This window comes from Erpetoichthys calabaricus, chromosome 8, assembly GCF_900747795.2.
Source record: "Erpetoichthys calabaricus chromosome 8, fErpCal1.3, whole genome shotgun sequence".
NCBI classification, from domain to species: domain Eukaryota; kingdom Metazoa; phylum Chordata; class Cladistia; order Polypteriformes; family Polypteridae; genus Erpetoichthys; species Erpetoichthys calabaricus.
Genome location: NC_041401.2, coordinates 189,946,024 through 189,967,700, shown reverse-complemented (window position 1 = coordinate 189,967,700; position 21,677 = coordinate 189,946,024). Strand labels below are relative to the sequence as shown.

At 45.0% G+C, this 21,677-nt stretch overlaps 1 protein-coding gene across 1 annotated transcript in view; it reads left to right on the top strand.

Annotated features, from left to right (window-relative positions):
- LOC114656393 (receptor tyrosine-protein kinase erbB-4-like) overlaps window positions 1–15,697 on the top strand; it is an 833,421-nt gene extending 817,724 nt beyond the window's left edge. The window contains 4 exon segments of the mRNA XM_051930298.1: window positions 11,442–11,489; window positions 12,556–12,856; window positions 15,148–15,566; window positions 15,568–15,697. Of these exon segments, the coding sequence (XP_051786258.1) occupies window positions 11,442–11,489; window positions 12,556–12,856; window positions 15,148–15,566; window positions 15,568–15,606 (807 nt within the window). The 3' untranslated portion in view covers window positions 15,607–15,697.
- The last annotated feature ends 5,980 nt before the right edge of the window (window positions 15,698–21,677 follow it).

Here is a 21,677-nt window from a genome sequence, read left to right as displayed (position 1 = left end):
AGGAAGCCCAAATTTCCCATGCTGATCCTTCACACTGAACTTACAAACGTTAAGTAGGTTTCATTTCGCGCCGTGCCCTGTAATGAACTTTTGAAAATAACGTCTTCTTTTTGGTGGTTCTCACACATTATGCCATAAGAAACTTTCAGAACTGACCTCTCCTTTTGGCGGTTTCATTCCTTATTTCTGTTAACATTGACAATCATGTCACGTTATTTTTAAAATGTTTCCTTCTCTTTTTCATAACTTCTTTAACACACTACTTCTCCGCTGTCAAGCGCGGCTATTTTGTAATTAATACAAGTAATCCACACACACAAAGAAATGAAAACAAACAAGTCCACGAGTTCTGTGTAATAAAGTGGAATGACTCAGGGCGTAAGTATCGAGCACGCTCCCCGAAACGGATTTACTGTTTAGTAGACAAGCCGCGCAGTTCAAGACGCGTCAAGTGACATGTCGTGTGCATACGGCGGGTAAGACAAGTCCTGAACACGTCAACGTTTGTCTCAGTAAGTATACGTGTAATGGCGCTACTGACATGACATTTTCACCAGGTGTCGGTAACAGATTTGATAATAAGGGGCATCGGGTCGCTTTGGGTGCCGTCGCGGGCCATTTTAAGAGGGTCCTCCTCAGTCTCTCTGACCACCACACAGAGAAGGCAGACGGGACCCTGGCATATACAGGGTGGCACACTGACGCAGTGGCATCGGTTCTGGCTTTTGGATCGCGGCCCAGTCACTGTCAGCTGCAGGTGTTTTCTTGGTTTCCCTCCCCCTCCCTGAAGACCACCATGTTAGGTTAACCCGGTGAACGCGAGTGTAGAAGTCCTGCGGTGAGCTGCAGTTGTATAGAATCCACTGTCTAGACACCTGACGTTGGATTAGGTGGGGACTCACAGATAAGCGTACAGCACATGCAGAATACGCGTCACACACACGGGCAGAGAGAGAGGCTGTGCCACATACGTCTGTGTGTGTGTGTGTTCACATCTGTCTGTGTTGTACATAAGGGCAGATTCCCATTAAGAGGGGTCCCTGTTGGCCTGTTGTTCTTGATCTCCGTGTTCCCGTCCATTGCCAGCACTTAAGCCCACCGTGCCGCCAGATGACTCACCAAGTTTATCCGTGGCTGCTCCAAAAGGGAGCCTGTCATTGAGCTAAGCCTTTTAATGTTCCGCGTAAGCCCCCCGTTACACCCGCCTGTGTAATCCCATAAAAGAGGTACAGAATTTCTTTTCATTCCGCCGCTCTCTTGGTTTTACAAAGGCCATTTAAAACGTGTCTGCCGTTCTCTACGCCGTGCTGGAAACTATTAGGACTTGTGGCCCAGTTTTCAGGAGGTGACTGTGACCTCTGAGAGAGTTTCAGGCAGGAAGATAATATTAATAATTCTTTACATTTATATAACGCTTTTACATAGCAACGGGGGGGCTCTTCAACCACCACTAATGTGGAGTACCAGCTGGATGATGCCATGGCAGCCATTTTCAGACCAAGTACACTCGCCACACACATGAGCTGTTAGGTGGTGAGAGACAGTTAGCCAATCAGAGACAGGGGATGATTAGGGGGCCAGAATTAGAGCAGACCCCCTGTGACTCCACACGTCAAGGCGCTATATGACATGACATTCTGTTAGCCTTCTTAATGGCTTCTGGACACCGTCTGCCAGTCAATATCTTAGAGTCCACCACGACTCCTAAATCCTTCTCATAAGGTGTACTTTTGATTTTCTGTATTCAAACCTCACATTTTGACGTCCTTTGTGTAACTCTTTACATTTACTGACATTAAGCTGATAAAACTTTCAACTCCTTCAATCTTTAATCCTAACTCATCCCCTGTAGCCCTGGACTCAGCCTAGTTGCTCTTCTCTAGGCTTTCTCTGGTGCTGTTATGTCATTTTTGTAGCCCAGAGACCCAAACTGCACCCAGCACTCCAGACGAGGTCTCACCAGTGTGTTATAAAGCTTCAGTTAAGCACTTGGACTTGTACTGAGTCAAGGCATACATCAAGGCGCTATATAACCTGACATTCTGTTAGCCTTCTTCATGTCTTCTGAACACTGTCTGCCAGTCGATATCTTAGAGTCCACCACGACTCCTAGATCCTTCTTATAAGGCGTACTTTTGATTTTCTGTATTCAAACCTCACATTTTGACTTCCTTTGTGTAATTCTTTACATTTACTGACATTAAATTTCATCTGCCACAAATCTGCCCGAGCCTGTCTGCTATCCAAGCCCTTCTGTGATGATATAACAGATTCCAAATTATCTGCTAATCCTCCTATCTTGGTATCACCTGCAGACTTCACCATCTTGTCCTTATATTCCTATCTAAATCATTTCTATATATTAAGAATAACAGCGGCTGTAACACTGCCCCCTGCTGGGCACCACTCTTAACGTCACCCATTTCTGATGAGGTTCCTCACCCCATCACCCTCTGCTTCCTGCATCTGAGCCAATTCTGCACCCACCTACAAACATCACTTCTTTCAATTTGATGCCCATCCTCTCATGTGGCACCTCATCAAAAGCTTTCTGAATGACCAGGCCGTGGTGGCCAATTTCGGCAGGTCATCAGGATACACCCAGAGATCTTTTATGACGACAGAGTCAAGACCTCGATTTTCCGTTTCATTCGAAGGACGTCGCCATTTTTTACAGCACGGTGTCCCTGTCACTGCACTGGGGCATTGGGATCCACATTCAGATCCCAGGGTAATAAGCGCCCCCTGCTGGCATCACCAACTCCTCTTCCAGCAGCAACCCAAGCTTTTCCTGGACGGTCTGCCATCCCAGTAGTGGCGAGGCCTGAACACGCTGAGCTTCAGGTGGACGACCTCTTCTGAAGTGCGGGTGGTGCGCAATAGAGAGAACAACGGAGAGTGGCGGTTAAAGGAGGAGAGTGAGAGACGGGTGGTCAGGAGTGAGCCCCCGGAGTGAGGAGCGTGTGGCCGGCGTGAATTGAGCGACGCTGGGGAGTAAGAGCGGCCCGTCATGTGGAGGAGGACGTGTGTGCGGCTCGGCCTGGTGCCCCATGGACACTGAAGGTCTGGCGATGTTTTAGTGGTCGACTGCGCCTGTCGGCGGGCGTCTCCTCCTGTGACAAATGTCCTGAAGGGATAAGCTGAGGAGCCGCCAGGTTTTAGAATCAAGTCCCGGGGCCCATGTTTTAAAAAGAAGACCTCACCTCATGTTTATTGGAAATATTTGTTCTATTTATGGATTGATGTTAACTTCCACAAGAAGTCCCTGCTTTTATGGATTATTGATTTCTTTACAGATTGGCACTGCACTCTTTGAAGTCTTTTGTTTTTTGTAATAGCACTTTCATCAACCTCACTGTCTGTCTGGCTCCTCCTCGGTTATAACTATCAACGGCCCCGGGTTCAAGCTATCAGAGTTACATGCAGACCACCCCAACCCGCCAGCCGAATGCATGAACTTCTCCCTAGAGAGAGCGTCCCAGACATCCCTCTCGATATCAAGCCCACCGTTTTTTCCTTAAGCCCCTCCACGTCTCGCTCCCACCTGTCCGATTGCCCCTCTTGTGTCCTACAATGAGAGATGGCCCTGTGCTCAAAGCCAGACGCCACAATGTTTCATTTTGATTTGTCTCCTTGCCAGCATGAATTGACAAATTCACAGATGGCCTTCGCTGAAAACAGTTTTACTAATTAGCAGAGCGACGTGTGCCGTTCAAGGTGGTCTGAGCCGCGTCTGGCTGAAGTGTTTGGTTTTATTCATTTTGCACTTGCGGGCCGCACTCAGGATGGATGTCTGTGTGCACTCAAGGCAGAGATGGTAACGCTCGTTTGATTCGCTTTTAGGTTTTAGCCCGAGTGAGTGACATTGAGTGCTGATGTCTGATGAGATTACGATTCCCTAAGATTCTTCTTCTTTCATTAGGGGTCACCACCGCGGATCATCCGTCGGTCTCCGTCTCTCCATGTCTTTGACATCTTTTTCTGCAACACCGACTGCCTTCATGTCCTCCTCACCAAATCCGTAAACCTCCTCTTTGGCCTTCCTCTTTTCCTCGTGCCTGGCGTTTCCATCCTCAACGTTCTTTTCCCGATGTGCCCCTCATGTCTGCTCTGCACGTGCCCACACCTCAAATCTCAGTCCCGACTCTGTCATCTCGGTCACTAAACTGACGTACCCGTGTTGTCCCTTCGAAATATCTTCATTCCTAATCCTGTCTGCCCTCAGTACTCTGAGCGAAAATCGCAGCATCTTCAACTCCGCCACTTCCTGCTGTGCCACCCGTCAGGGCCACCGTCTCCAAACCGTACAACACAGCTGCTCTCACCATGGACCTCCTCCTTTCACTCTTAGAGTTACTCTTCTATCACAAATCCCTCCTGCCACTCGTCTCCATCCTGCCCGCACTCTCCCTTGCTTTGGGCTGTTGAACCCAAGCCTTCACAACCTCTGCTCCTTCCACCTCCTTCCTACCATAAAACTGTTGAATTGAAGTTGAGGGACGTTCTGCTCAGACTATAGAATGCACTGGTGAGACCCCATCTGGAGTGCTGTGTGCAGTTCTGGTTATCCGGGTACAAGAAACACATTGGGGGGGGTTTGAATTAATCGATTGTTGGTGCTGGGAGTGGAAATGTAGCGATGAAATAACCCACGGCGACCCAGTGAGCGACCCACCGGTGATGGCGGCCAGTGAGCTGACGTGGTGGTTGTGTAACACAGCTGTACACCACACCGTCGCACATACCGTATCATGATCTCATTTCATTCACCTGAACTTCTATATCCATCCATCCATCCATCCTCTTCCGCTTATCCGAGGTCGGGTCGCGGGGGCAGCAGCTTGAGCAGAGATGCCCAGACTTCCCTCTCCCCGGCCACTTCTTCTAGCTCTTCCAGGAGAATCCCAAGGCGTTCCCAGGCCAGTCGAGAGACATAGTCCCTCCAACGTGTCCTGGGTCTTCCCCGGGGCCTCCTCCCGGTTGGACGTGCCCGGAACACCTCACCAGGGAGGCATCCAGGAGGCATCCTGATCAGATGCCCGAGCCACCTCATCTGACTCCTCTCGATGCGGAGGAGCAGCGGCTCTACTATGAGCTTCTCACCCTATCTTTAAGGGAGAGCCCAGACACCCTGCGGAGGAAACTCATTTCAGCCGCTTGTATTCTATATTTATATAGATCTATTTTTTTTATATATATTTATATTCTATATTCAATTTTCTTTTCTGAGAAATGACTCCATTAAATCTATATTTATTCTAGAGGAGATGAGGAATGACTGACCGTTTCACATATTCATGTAAGGGAGGGCGTCTCAAACTCGCGTCGTTGAGGGCCACGTGGCTTCAGGTTTTCGGCCCATCCGCTTTCTTAATTAGTAATCAGTTCCTGAGTCTGAGGTCCTGAGCACTCTGGCGCAGGTTTTCAGCTCCGTTCATCTCTCCCTCGGCCTTGACTCGTCTCCTTGTCTCTGATGTTACCACCGTCATGCTTCACCGTTGTGATGGTATTGTTCAGGTGATGACCAGGGCCCAACTTCCTCCAGATTGAGGCCTCACAGTTCAGTCTTGGTGTCATCAGAGCAGAGTCTTGTTTCTCACGGTCCTGAGAATCCTTTAGGTGTCTTCCTAGAAACACCATGCAGGCTTTCATTTGTCATCTGGCCCTAAATCCCAGATTAGTGGAGCACCGCAGTGTTGGTTCTCCTTCTGGAAGTTTCTACCATTTCCAAATGGGTTCTCTGGAGCTCGGCCAGAGTGACCATCACATTCTTGGTCACCTGTCCTACCAAAGCCCTTGTGCTGCTCTCAGCTCGAGGTGGGGCGAGTTGCTGTTGTCCCAAACGTATTCCACTTAAGAGCTCTGGAGGCCACTGTGCTGTCAGAAACCTCGAGAGGTGCCTCTGAGCTCATGGCTTGGGGCTGGTCAACAGGTGGACCTCCTATAGACAGGTGTGGGCACCGAGTTGACCACAGGTGGACCCCAAACAAGGTGTAGAAACATCTCGGCGATCACCAAAAGAAGGAGATGCACCTGAGCCAAAGCAAAGGGTCTCAATACGTCTGTGAATGTGATAGTACAGACTGTTATTTTTATTAAATTTGCCTTTTTTTTTTTTTTGCTGAGCCATTCTGGGCTTCTGAGCGTCGCTTGATGAGGGAAAAGATGAATTGAAATGATTTTAGCAAAAAGTACTTTGTGAATGTGCTGTAAATGAATTAATAATCGAGTTAACAGCAATAATGAGCACCGGTAGCCCTCCAGGAGACCCCGGACTTACAGTACCACCGCAGGAAACAGCCGCCATCATTCGACCAGCAGAGTTCTACGAGGTTTGTAAAAGCTGAGCGCGTCCTCAGTGAAACGTCTTGAACTGCGTGCTCTCGGCTCTCGTTGTCTGTTTCCAGACTTTCTGTAACAAAGCGAATGGCGGAAAGGGCACGGCTCTGTGAGCTCCTTCCTCCGGGGCCCGGATTTCATTACCACTTGCATTGCTTTTAAATAGCTGTGTCTTCACTAAATCGCGAGCGCTGTTTGCTAAAGGATAATTGGATCAGCTCGCTGTTTGCTTCCCTTGTGCCGAGCCGTGTCCCCGCATGTCGTCTTGTTTACGTGTACGTGTGGCCAGGCAGAGATCTGACGCTTCGGGATTCTCCGCTCCAGTGCAGGAGCTTCACTCGGACGGCTAAACGGCACGGGATGGGGTCTGTGGAAGCAGGAAGTGAGCTTGAAATTCTGCACTCCCGTCCCAGTAATGGAGACCACCAGGGTCGGAAACAGCTTCATACTGAGCCGTTCATCCTCAGTCCTGTCTTTAAGGTCTTTCTTTGAGCAGATGTTTCTACAGCCAGGATCCTTCACTCCAGTGCAAGAGCTTCACTTGGACAATTAAATTCAATGGTTTGACTTTGTGTCGAATGAGCAGTTGTTCATGGAGTCCCGAATGAGGCACATGACCTGCGTTGTGAGGGAGCGTCCGTTACGGCACTACTGCCATGTGGCGCGATTACCCGAGGGTGATCCGGGCTGACAGGACCCAAGTTGTTAGATCAGGACAAGGGGACACCCGGGCTTCGGCAGATAGATGGTCATTTCCAGACTGTATGTCTCCCTGGGCGTTTGCCAACTAGGACCCCGAGCCTAGGGTGTGGCAACGTGCTGTACCAGTGCCTGCTCCCCAACTTGACTTGGCGTCAGTACTCTGCTATAATACCACGCCCGTCAAAATTATAACGGATATCATTTGGCTGTGTGCGTTAGCTGGCATGTCAATAAAAGAGAAGCAGCCCACGTATATTCACCATTTGTAACTGGACTTGTCAACAATTTCGACAAAAGCCATTCAAACTAGACGTGTGAGTAAAAACGCCATTTACGTGAGTATAACTGGACTTGGACTTGTTGGCTCTGACGCTAGGGATCTGCACTGGCAATCGGAAGGTTGCCGGTTCGAATCCCGTAAAATGCCAAAAGGGACTCTGCCCTGTTGGGCCCTTAACCTGCAATCGCTAAGCACTTTGAGTAGTGAGAGAAGCGCTATATAAATGCAAAGAATTATTATTATTATTATTACAATTTTAAATGAATGTATATTTAACAGTAATAAAATAACCAAGGGCCCATCCATGACAAATTTAAGCCCACCCTAATATGAAATCCTGGCGCCGCTACTGTGATACGCCATGATGTTAGCCAACCTCGTGCCAGAGACGTCACCGGCAGAGCGAGGTGGCTCACTAACACAAGCATTTTCTTTAAGATGAATACGTATTTATTCTTATTAATTGTGAAAAGGCCTCCTCGTTTCTCTTTGTTTGGTGGTCTTCTTCATGGGTGTTTGTCTGATTTCTTTTTGTGCTGCCCACTTACCTCATGGACGGCCGCTGCTGCAGCCCTCTGTAGAAAAACCCAAAGGATAACACAAGGCTTGAAAAAACGGGCAAATTGGGCTTTGGAGACGTCTGAGAACTCTGAGCAGTCAACTGGTTAAGCAGAAGTGCGGGTCCTGCAACCTAAAAGAGCAAAAATAAAAAAAATGTACCTGAAGAAGTGAATGAGGCTTCGTGACAAATGAGTGGGCCGAGTCATCTCCACTCTCGTTTGCCTAAACTCAGCAGGGACGGGTGGCCCACTTGCTTTCACCTTTCAAAGTGCTGACTTCCAGGGGCACCCACAGAGGGCGAATCTTTTTTAATGATTATTAATGAGGCGCACACTTTACAAGGTGTTTTATTCAAATATTATTTTTTTTGCAATGTGTTCCAGTCTCTTGGGATTTTGATCCGGTAGCTTAGTTGTTTTTCCACGGAAATGTAGGACTTTGTTTGTCTGACTTTTTACAACGTACTCATTTGACATTGTTGGGGTTTTTTTAAAAAAAATGCAAAAATCAAATGATAATGGAAATGAGTTTAAGTTTTTAGCACTATAAATAGGTGTGCTACTAATTTAATTTGTGAAGCGGAAAAAAAAAACAACACAGTAACAGAAAACACAAACCTGAGAGCTGATTTACGGCTCGTCTTTGTAATGGCGTGCAGTTGTTAGTCTTCAGGAGTGGGCTTTGTGTTGAGCTCTGGTTGTGGCATACAGACGAGGAAGGCGGCTAATAATTAGAGGGGCTGGTGAGGGGCTTTGGACTTTTTCCAGTGTTCACCTGTTTTTGGTGGTCTTACAAGATCACAGAACAAACACCTGGGCAACAGCACCTTCACATCTATGGACAAAAATCCGTGACACGTGGGTGTGCTACAATGGAGAGCCACACACAGCCAGCCGACAGCGCACTTTGTGTTTACGTTCAATTTACACGTCCGCCTCACACGTCCGTCTTTCTGTTTTATACACAAACCTATCATATACCTTCTCTTATAGAGTGCCCATCATATAAGTCGGTCTCTGTATGGATCTGTACATCCGCCGATTAGTCAGCGTCCTTCAAAGCTAAACAGCTATATAGATATCCCTACTGTACTGCCAAACTATTAGGCAGATTTAAGAGCAGTGGGTCACGGGATGATGTACAGACAGAAAAGGCACTAAAGAAAAATAATTAATAATAATAATTCATTACATTTAGGCTGACATACAGATATGAAAGACTATATAACATAGATAGATATGAAAGGCACTATATAAGAGACAGACAGACAGATATTAAGTTTAGTATAGTAGGCAGGATAGATAGATAGATAGATAGATAGATAGATAGATAGATAGATAGATAGATAGATAGATAGATAGATAGATAGATAGATATGAAAGGCACTATATAAGAGACAAAGATATTAAGTTTAGTATAGTAGGCAGGATAGATAGATAGTGCCTTTCATATCATTCTATCTACTAAATAGTGTCTTTCATATCTATCTCTTATATAGTGCCTTTCATATTACCTATCTATTTGTCTTCTTATATAGTGCCTTTCATATCTATCTATCTATCTTATTATATGGTGCCTTTCATATCTATCTAATTATATGGTGCCTTTCATATCTATCTATCTGTTAGACAGATAGATATGAAAGGCACTATATAACAGATAGATAGATAGATAGATAGATAGATAGATAGATAGATAGATAGATAGATAGATAGATAGATAGATAGATAGATAGATAGATAGATAGATAGATAGATAGATAACAACAACAACATTTATTTCTATAGCACATTTTCATACAAAAAGTAGCTCACAGTGCTTTACATAATGAAGAAAAGAAAAATAAAAGACAAAATAAGAAATTAAAACAAGACAACATTAGTTAACATAGAAAAAGAGTAAGGTCCGATGGCCAGGGTGGACAGAAAAAACAAAAAAAAAACTCCAGAAAGCTGGAGAAAAAAATAAAATCTGCAGGGGTTCCAGGCCACGAGACCACCCAGTCCCCTTTGGGCATTCTACCTAACATAAATGAAATAGTCCTCTTTGTAGTTCGGGTTTTTCACGGAGTCATTTGATGCTGATGGTCATACAGACTTCTGGCTTTTAATCCATCCATCATTGTTGGAACATCATGGTGCTTTGGGTAGATGGTGGTGGCGCAGATAGATAGATAGATATGAAAGGCACTATATAACAGATAGATATTTTAGTATAGTAGGCAGGATAATACATATTGAAAAATATCAATGTAAGTATCGATAGATAGGCAGGTAGATAGATATACATAAATAGATATCAAAGGCACCATATATTTTTATTTTCTTACTTCTTATTGTGTAATATTTGAGTAAATTTCACTTCTTTTGCTCACCTCTTTTTCTGTTTTCTAATTTATTACACTGAATGTTGTTTTTGTAAGGCAGACAGAGGATTGTGTGGCTGTTTACCCAAATTCACCAAAGTTCTGCAGCTTTAGTTTGCTGTGTGGGATTCTGGCAATAGCCCGACACGTTGAAACGATTCCACAGACAAAATATCTTTGTTTTTAAAAGCTTTAGTAAAGATTCAAAGTAAAACAGTTCACACAGAAACAGAGAAAAGGTTGCTAGAGCAAGGAAAAGAGAAGTTTTGTTTACGAAAGTTCTGTTTAAACCTTAATGTGTTTGTTTCTTTAAGTTTGGTCATACATTTCTAAACAGTCAGATAACTGTACCCGACTCTTTCAGTCCCTGCTAGCACTGCGACAATTCCACACACACACACACACACACACAGTGTTGCAGATACACAGCTGAGAAAGTTCAATCTCATATTAACTTGCAGGGGGGAAAGTTACAGCGTAATCTCTAGCTAAGAGAGAAACTTCTATTCTATTCCAAGCAAACACTACTCCGAGTTTCATCAGCTTTCTAAGTTCGGCTCTCACAGACTGAGAGGTCATTTTTCTTATTAATCTTTACTATGGAAGTCAGATCTGTTTTTGTGTTTCATACACTGGATCATCGACTTGGTTTTGCTTTTTTTTTATTGCTTTTTGGTTTTTGTCACCTTGTTCAGAGAGTTTTTCTGCCTCTATTTTGAAATTTTGTTTGTTAATAACATTTTAATTTTTTTTTTGTTTGTCATTGAAACCTGAGGTTTACTGGTTTTCCTCTCCCCACCTGTCTTGGCCCAGTCCTGTAGGCCTCATGTTAAACCTCGTGGCCTGCTTTTCCTATTAAAGCCCTTTTTTGAGTTTTGGGTCATGTGACCGGTCACATTATGGTTGAGTCCTTACAAAAGTTCAGGGAAGGGGAACGGATAAGTTATACTAAGCTGATTGGCCTGCACTCGTCCAAATTGTTCTTATGTTCTTGGTGTTACGTTAAGACGAGACGCCTCGATCGCAGAACCACGCAGTTCATTTCATCAAGCCGATTAGAAACATCAGAGAAAGGCCGAGCTGTCGCTGCCTGGCGCTCTTTACTGCCTGCCTTAGCACCTTTGCTAAAACCTTCGCTTGAGTATTTTTTCTTCTTCTCTTGCTTCATGACTATCATTCCATCTTTCCAAACAGAGTCAAAATGGACACAGCCCTCCTCCCGCCTACACCCCAATGTCTGGAGTAAGTATTCTTTGCCTTTGGCGTTTGTGATGGTGAGGCTCAAAGCACCGACCTGTCCATAACACGAATTGCCGCAAGTCTGAAACCCTGAATGTTTGCGCATGAAGACTTCACACTGCTGATTTGTTACACGGCCAACACGGTAACGTTAACCCTCGGCCTCTTTACGGCTCTTAACGCTTTTGAGTGTCCCTGTTTACAGCCTGTCTGCTTTGCATGAAATGTCTGTCGAGTGTTCAGATCACTTACAATAACCTGCATGATCCTGCAACGAGAAAGGGATCAGTAAAGAGCGGACTTCGTCTCGGTGTTCTGGTTGAACGTCTGTCTAAGGACTCGTATGAAAGTCCTAAATTAGTTTATCCATACTTTTCCAAGACTGTGGAATAGCAGGAATTCTTGAAGTGGCAGGATAGGAAAAAAAAAAAAAGACGTGGCAGGGAAAACGAAAACTAAGAAGGACTCGGTGGTCTCCTTTGCACCTGGCATGACCCTACATTTTAACCTTTCACCAAGCCGAGTTGTAGCCGTCCAGTGCCGTGAAGATTCACAATTTTTTTATTTTTTGGGTGGAGATTCCAGGGACGCACCCAGCCTCGGCCCGACCCGCACACACTCACATGCAGAGACAAAAAAGGAAACCGGTAATAAAAACAGCAATTAAAGAATGTATTAGACAATAATAAATGATACAACAATCCCACCGCAGCTCCCGTTACGGCGAATTCGACAATCGCAAACCACTAACAAACACCACACACTATGATGAAACAGCAACGGATGAAATGAAATGATGGAGGCAGACAGTCCAGAGATGTAAAGGTAAATAGTGCAGTGCTACAAGGTCTTTGTTTTGTGATTCATCTCCTGGTCTTTGGACCCTCACATCATGTCTCAGAACAGTTTTAAACACATGTCCGCTCACATCACGTTTACTGCACTCTACGTCAACGCTCAGAATGTTTTCTTCACCGGTTCACTAAAAACACACACCGAACCTGAAAACCAAGATGCTTCTTTCTGGTCGTTTCATTCATCTCTCTTTGCTTCCTTTCTTTCTCCTCAGAACCAGTTTGCATACCGTGAAGGAGTATATCATCCCGAAGACATAATCCCACCCCAGGCAAGGCCAGTACCACCGTGCACTGCCCCAGAGGTGCCTACCGTGCAAGGGGCTGCCCTGGAGATGTTTGAAGAAACGCGCTGCAATGGTACGCTGAGGAAACAGGTGCCACCTCGGCCATCAGAAGACACTAATGCCCAGAGGTACAGTGCGGACCCCACTGTATTCCTGGCAGAGCGTGGACTCCGAGGCGAAATGGACGAGGATGGGTACATGACGCCCATGCATGACAAGCCATCCACAGGTAAAGGAACTCTCCAGATACCCAGCGTTCGGTCCGTGAGGTACACGTGGAATGTCATTTGAGAAGGGGCTCAGATACAAAATCAAGTCATGTGTTTTGTTACTGGTGACACGTGGCTGCCATATTCCTAATAGCACTGTCTAGCGTAATAAAATCCCAGAGGGGGCCTCCGTTCAAGTCTGTGATGTATGATATGATATTTGGGTTTCTCAGGAAAATAAAAACCAAAACTCACAAGATACGGGGCATAAAAGCTGCCCTACTGGCAAATGCCAACGTGGACTAACATCATAACAGGTGGGAGTTACGAGAAGATCCTCAGGTTCAACATACAGTGCCGGAGCCAACTGTGATACTCCATAGCAGCAGTTAAAGTATACGTAGTGGTGAGCCACAGAGCATCAACTGCAATGACGTGGGCACTTTGTGACCGACATGTGGCCAATTGGACAAGCGGCTCAACGGCTGGACACAAATGGCGCCAGAAGTCAGCACGTGACTCTGCTAATATTACTGTAAATCAGCTGGGACCATTGACTTGATATTTTAGTCTCATGTAAGGTGCGAGTTTGGGAGAGTGTGGTCATTTCTGTGCATTTATGGGTAAACTCCTGCATAGAAAAGGCCAAACAGTGATGCAGGTCTGTACTAAATGTGAAAGAAATAGTGGCCCAGTGAGTAGCCAGCACTGGTAAAGTGTTCAACGCTTCATTTCAACTACTGGTGCCGCGATACTGAACTTAAATGTGATAAGCAGATAAACGCTGTGGTGAAGAGAGGCTTTTTCCAAATTTGGGCTGTTACTACGGTCAGCCATTTTTGTTATACTATGACCTGCAAAAAGCTTATTCACAATTTTGTCTCCTTGTGCCTCGATTACTGCAGTTTTCTTTATGCTGGTGTCTCTTGGTCATTTTTGTCCCACCTCTGAGTTGGTTCTGCAATGGTGGGGATCACATTACACCTGTCTTGGCTTCCTTGCATTGGCTTCCAGTGGAGTATTGAGTGAATTTTAAGATTTTATGATTCCCGTTTAGGGGACTGCACGGGTCTTGATAAATTGTTGAGCTCATATTTACCATCCAGGGCTCTCAGGTCTTCGGGTCAGTTATTATTATGTATTCCGTGGACATGTCGGATGCTTATGGGTGGCCAAGGCTTTGGAATACTCTGCCATAGGAGAGAAGAGCTGCTCCCTCGATTAACAACATTCATTCATTCCGTGGCTTTTGGCTCATTGTAAGGGGGTTATTTTTAAATTTTGTTAAGATTTTTATGTATTAATGCTGAGTTGTTCATTTGTTGGGCGGCACGGTGGCGCAGTGGGTAGCGCTGCTGCCTCACAGTTGGGAGACCTGGGGATCTGGGTTTGCTTCCCGGGTCCTCCCTGCGTGGAGTTTGCATGTTCTCCCCGTGTCTGCGTGGATTTCCTCCCACAGTCCAAAGACATGCAGGTTAGGTGGATTGGCGATTCTAAATTGGCCCTAGTGTGTGCTTGGTGTGTGGGTGTTTGTGTGTGTCCTGCGGTGGGTTGGCACCCTGCCCGGGATTGGTTCCTGCCTTGTGCCCTGTGTTGGCTGGGATTGGCAGACCCCCATGATCCTGTGTTCGGATTCAGCGGGTTGGAAAATGGATGGATGCTCATTTGTTTGGTTTGAATTGTAACCAGGAAGGGGGCACCATTGAGAAATGCCCAACGCAGTCCTGGCTTTGAATAAAAGTTTTTTTATTACACACCGTAATCAGGAGGTTTGAATCCCGTAAACGCTGCTCTGTTGGGCCCTTTTTCAAGGCCCTTCACCTGCAGTTGCTCCGTCTTGAGTATGATGTTAAGCTGCATCCATCCCTGCCCGTAGGCCCTCCAACCTGCAGGGAAAAACTTGGGGGTCGGTGGCAGGATTGGTACTCCAACCACCATAACAAAACTAGTGTGGTGCTGAGGTGGCACCTGTCGCATGGCTGCACTCGGGTCCTAATCTGGGATCCTGAGTTGGTTTGTCGTGTGGTGGGTGCAGCGATATCAGCGCCTCTCTCCATATCTTAGGCCAGTGACCACACCATCCCAAGTAAGTTATTTTTCTCCTTCCGCCATCCTAGTGGAAGTACTTCCCTGTCAGGTGGGAATCAGAAAGGTCTTGAAATATTTCAGGCATGACACACATATTTAATGATTTGATATGCTCTAAAAAGAGAGTTATGTTTGCTGTAAAAGAATTATTATTGCTTTGTTACAGTGCATGAAGATATGTTTTTTGTTTGTCCGATAACAATTCTTCTGCATTTCTTCTCAGATTATCTCAAAACAGTTGAGGAAAACCCCTTTGTTACCCGCAAAAAGAATGGAGATGTCCATGCACTGGATAATCCTGGGTACCAAAGTGCCCCTAATGGACAACCCAAGGTAGAGGATGAGTATATCAACGAGCCCCTGTACCTCAACACATTCCACAATAAGGTGGAGAATAAAGAATACCTGAAGAACAATGGAGTTCCTACCAACAGTATTGGAGACCATAAACCCAAGAAAACCTTCGACAATCCCGAGTACTGGCACCACAGTCTTCCTCCGAAAGCCAAGCTTCACAATCCGGAATACCTACAGGAATGCAGCACCAAGTTTTTCTACAAACAGAACGGCCGCATCCGACCTGTGGTGGCAGAAAATCCCGAGTACCTGACGGAGTTCTCGTTGAAACCCGGGACTTTACTGCCCCCCTCCACCGTACAGGCAGAGAAACACGGTGGTGTAACGTCTGAGGTGCTACACTGCCCAGAGGAAGACTGCTGTGTCTGTGTTTGTTTCCCCCGCACAATATATCCGAGATCAAACTGGAACAAAATAAGTCATTCAGAAGAGCGAGTGGAAGATTCTACCGTTAAAACGAAACTAAACCGGACAGGAATCCTTACCGTGCAGAAATTGCAAGGAACTATGAGGTCTTGCCAATTTCTTTTAATTTTTTTCTTTTGTATGATAAAACGTCTTGATTAAGTATTACTCATTATTATGAAGAATGATTTTCAAAGTTTGGGGGATGGGTGGTCCTCCTTCTCAGAATGCAATAGAATCGACGAAGTTGTAACTGCGAAACATCTCCCGCTCTCTTCTTTCCTTGTCTTCATTTGTCAAGGCACAATTCAGAGCAATATTGAGGTGACTGGGAATGATCCACCACGTACGTGACGACGGAGGTCTGGAATTTGTTTGAAGCAGTCGGTCCGGATTGAACTACTTCCAGTGCTGAATGAATGAATGAATCAATCACATGAAGGAACTCAGGCAAGAAAGCGCTCTGTAGTTTTTGGCTGGAGCCATACTTTTGATTTATGAAGGACTAAACTTTTCTTTTGACCTTGTCACCCTCCTACTACCAAACCCCATTCCCCATCTGCATTCCCTTCCAACCTGTTTGGCTCCCTCCTCAGTCCGCCCGCCCGCCGCTTCACTGTGCGGATTACTTTTTATGTATGGGATATACAGTACGAGGGTAGACTCTGATAACTACACGTTGCCCGCTGTATTTCCGACGCGGCACATGCATCTCAGTGTTTCCTTTGTTTCCTTGGATCTTTATATTCCCGACTGTTACTTTTTTCTTGTCATGAGGCGCTTTTACACGCCGATTTTAATTCATATACTGTAAACATATTCGGACGTTGATCTGTAGCAGATTTAGATTTGTTTGACACACGTTTAGCTGAAGTACAGTACCTGGTTCTTTTGACACGTCTTTTTATTCTAATCGAGGAATTTCGTTTCCCTTTGGGTTGCTTTATGATGTTAACTAATGAAGTGGAGGACACTTCACATGCCAGGCCTAAGGCTTCAACTGGTTTTGGGTCCCAACATTTTTTTTTTTTCTCTATTCCACTTCTTCTTCAAGCAAGAAACAATGAAAGAGTGAAGACGACAAACCATTCAGTTGCTTTAACAATGCACAAAAACAAAAGAAATGAGGGTTAGTGCTAGGAATAAAGATTTGATGTTGACGAGTCTGCCATAATGCAGGTCTAAGCTCGTGAAAGAGAAGACGAAGTAATCTAAGAGTACGCGGGGGGAGAAATCAAAATTTTGACTGTGATTCCTGGAGTATGGAAGCGTAAACCAGAAACTCTCCCCAAAATCAGGACTCGCTTTATGACACGAAAAGCAGTTTTTTTTTTTTTGCTTATTGCTCAAATCTGAATTCGATTAAAATCGTTCAAGTCGAACTTTTCTACACAGCCACCCATTTTCTGGACCCGGTGTGTGGCGGGGAGCGTTGAGTGTAGACAGGACTCGGTCCAGAATGGGATGCCAGTCCATCTCAGGGCACACTCATGCACACACTCCCTCACAATGGACCCGTTTACACTCGCTAGTTCTTGTGGTCACTTGAGGTTGGACTGCAGGAGGACACAAGATCTCTCGGTTTTTTGGGGGGGGGGACACCCACACGGTCACGGGTTGACCAGGGAACTTCACGTGGAAAGGCCCCTCAGCAGAGAAGCGAGAAACACAAATGAATGAGAATCCACTTAAATAAATGGGATATGAAACATGTACAGTGATTATACATTAAAAAACAGTATTATTTGTTAATCAGTCGATGCATACTTAATATTTAAAATTAAATGTATAGAGCATTTAAAACACTGCGTGACTCAAAGGTTTGCAAAAAAAAACAACAAAATGAATCTTAACAACTGGATAGCCAGATAACTAGAAACCTGCTGTAGTGGAGCAGTGGAGACCCCTGCTGGCCTGGAGAGCTCAAGACAGCCAACAGGTGAAATCAAGCCCATTGTTCACAATGCTAGTTAGCTGAGACAGCGCTACATTTGGGGAGCTGAGGATTTCTGTTTCATTCTGACATGCGTACTTACCTTTTTTTTGTTTTTTTTTTATTATTGAAATGTATGCATGGTTTTAGTATTATTTATTATTCATCTTTTCATCCAGCCGCCCATTGCGTAGGTTGTACTTAGTGGATCTCGTTATGAATTAAGCACAATCCTATTCTGGTAAAAATGGAAGGAAAAAAAAAATTAAGGAGGTAAAGGGACTCACCCAGAAAAGGACATCGGCCCCGATGTATCAATGCAGCCACACTGGGGATTATTTAGGACCCCCCCCGATCAGTCTTAAATAAGTGAAGGATCGAGTGTTTGATCTCTGCTCAGAAGAATACAAGTGATGTGAGACGGCTTTCTCGTCCTAAAAGACAGCGAGAGACAATGTCACCAACCATTATAACGTTAATGTCATTTAATACAAACAGCAATGTGCTTACCTTGGAATGAACAGAAGGTCCCAGGATAGACGGCTGGGCCAGGTCTTCTCTTTGTGTTTCCATGTTTTTCTCCCCCCCCCCTTTGTATTTAAACACTAACACACAGAATAGAAAAATAGAAAATGCAAAGAGCGTTGACCCACCTGATGAAGTGGTGGGCTTCAAATTGTTTATGCAGATACCCCCCCCCCCTCACACAGCCCTACCGGAGGCCGAATGCAGAGGCTTCTTCACGTCCAAATTTTTCGTATTTCGTCAAACGTACTTTATTATTCAAATAAAAAATGATTTATTTGTGCAGAGACTGTCGCTTAAAGTCCAGCCGCTGCCGTTTTTATAAGGAAATGGAGGCTTTTTACTTGTGCGTCTAAAACACATTCATTTTCTCCAGTGGCGTCGTTGGTTTTGGCTTCTGGGACTTGAGACCCCCCAGCCACCCACACCTGATCTTCTGTAGACTCGCCCCTCGTTACTCCCGTTTGCAAATTCCAATAACGGCTGTCGACATCCTGAAAACTCCGAGGGCTGACCCTCCCCGAGACTCCATCAATAGTGTGAAAACTCTAATGGAGACAAACTGCTGGGGCTAAGCCCCCCCCAATACCTGCTGAATCTCTAGTGACACCCCTGACTGGACTGAATGTGCTCGACTTTATCTTGTATATCTTTGTACAGAACTTACAGACAGCGACATAAGAATGGCAAGGCAGACGCTTGGCGATGTTTGCATGAAATTGGGGATGTAAATGAAGACCCCCAAAAGATACAATTCTTGAAACCCTAATTTCGCCTGCGGGGAAGAATCTTTTAAAATCGAAGCGGGAAGCCCCACGTCCGAACGCCGGCAGCCTCCTGTTCACCTCCGCCAAGAGGCACTCGATTTGCTGTCATATCAGAGTCCCATGTTTGGTCACCCCGGAGGCACACCGACCCTTATCTTTATTATTAAAAACCCAACTTCTGATGGGAAGGATTTTGAGAGAACGTCGGGGAATTCATTCATCGCAGCTTGTCAGGTGGGATTTCTGTATTTACGAATTAAATATAAAATTATTTAAAGTATCTGATGCCACAGCTTGTCTGTACTAGTTGAAAAGCCATTTTCTGGGTTGGCCAGTTATGATCCCCACCTAATGTTGGGGTATTCAAACTTTTTTTACACGTCCTTTTTTGTTGCCAGCCTTCTTTAATCGTCTTTTACGACGTCCGTATTGTAACTGCAGGTCTCACTGGACTTGATAAATGTGTTTAGTACACATATGTGCTAATTTAAAACAGATGTAACTTTGTAAGTATATGTGATAGAAAGAATCTGTCAAAAGGATTAGAAAGAAGAAACACTCACATTTTGTATTGTGGACATCATGTCCACCATCATTACTAATACGATTCTGTAGTTCTCGGAAAACATTTTCAAGCTGATTTTACCAGCAATCAAATCAGTTCTCCTCGCTTGCAGGTCTTCTAAAGATCGAGGTTTGGTTGAATTAACATTCGTGTTCACGTGTCTCCAAGCCAGTGGAGTCAAATCTGGCAAACGTGGAGGCCAAGAAAATGGTCCACCTCTCCTGATCCATCTGTTAGGGCATTTCTCATGTAGAAACTGTCTAACATGCAAAGCAAAGTGACACGGAGCGCCATCTTGTTGGATTCTCCATCAGTCCTAATTGTTCAAAAGTCATTTAAATAGCGGTCGCCATTAACAACACGCCCGTCAAAAAAGAATGGCCCTAGGACTCGATTTTTTCCCCAAAGCATGCCACACATTGACTTTGGGAGAATCTCTTTCACGTTCAACAGACTCGGGTGGATTTTCAGTTCATCAAATACGGCAAAAATAAAACTTCTAAAGACAAACAACTACAAACATCAAGCTTTCTAATCCTTTTTACGAATTCTTTCCATCACATATACTTACAAAGTTACAACGATTTTAAATTGCACACGGACTTTAGGGACACCCTGTATTACATATATATTAATAAAGTACTAAAGTATCTATCTATTATTAGATTATTCATGTCCAGGAACTTGGCGATTCTAAATTGGCCCTAGTGAGTGCTTGGTGTGTGGGTGTGTTTGTGTGTGTCCTGCGGTGGGTTGGCACCCTGCCTTGTGCCCTGGGTTGGCTGGGATTGGCTCCAGCAGACCCCCGTGACCCTGTTTGGATTCAGCGGGTTGGAAAATGGATGGATGGATGTCCAGGAACTACTGGTAATAATTCTGTCATAGTTGGCACCTTGTGCCCTGTGCTAGCCAGGATAGGCGCCAGCCCCCCTCAGGACCCCATTCAGGGCTAAGCAGGTGACCCGACAGACAATATTGTAGCCAGATGTTCGTAACTCATATAACAGTAGATAGTGCGGTCTCATAAAATAAGAAATTAGGACAGTGTTTATTTATTCTCAATCACGGCAGTAGAAACTGAAGAGTGAGGCCAGGGAGCGTCTCGTCACACAAAGAGTCACCGAAAACTGACAGCACAGGACAGCACACAAGACAGAGTAAGAGAGACCCCGAAGATTGACTGTGATACCAAGGGAAGGTCGGAATGAAGTGAACCACAGCCAGGACTTGAGACGAGAGCGACAAACAGAAACAGAATATTTTATGTAGGCTAAGCCATCATGGAAGATGTACATTCAAGTCAAAGAACAGGAAAGAACTTGGAACCAGAAATATATCTTAACAATAATAACAATGCAAGGTTTGTTCCGATTTGACTTTATCCAGAAACTCGGAAGTGTGGGACGCTGACCTTCATACTGTTGCAGTAAAGACGTCTCGTTGTCCTGTCTCGTAACAATATGGCAACCCTGAGCGTCACGAGAAGATGAACTTCAAAAATGTTCTAGTGTACATCAGAAAAACGATCTGGCCATTTAAAACATCCAGAACGATATCTCTGTTATTTTTTAGACAACCAGTTGTAGCGGTCAGGGGCCGCTAAGATTCACAACCGTCCAGGCTGACTGTGATTTATTTATTTTAATATAAGAGATTAAAACGTCCCTAGCTTTGGATCGACCCACACACACTCACAACAGAGACCAATAAGGCACACTGGGAAAGGCAAACAATTAAGAGTATAATGAAACACAATTAACTAAATGAAAACAGTAATACCACCCCTGACCCCTTCGGCGATATTACATTTAACATACTGTATATACACACCAACACCACACAGCAAAGTCCATGAAAACCAATCCACATGAAAAATGGGAAGTGACGAAATTAAGCCCAGCGATCTGTAGGTGGAAAGGGTGAAGGAAAAAACAAAGTCCTACCGACTGAAAGGATGAAATCAGATGGATGGTTCAGCAGCGCAAACCAATGAATCCAACACAGTCCTCCGCGCACAGGTAGACAGACGATCCAAACCCCAATAAACAAGGACAGTCCAGGACACAATGATCAATTAGAGTTCCAATATCAGCAGGCAGCACGACAGATGAACACAACACACAACGCACCAAACAAAACAAACCTTTTTTTCCTTTTGCCCTCTTTTAAACCTCCTTTGACCCCAGCAGCCCCTGCAAGGA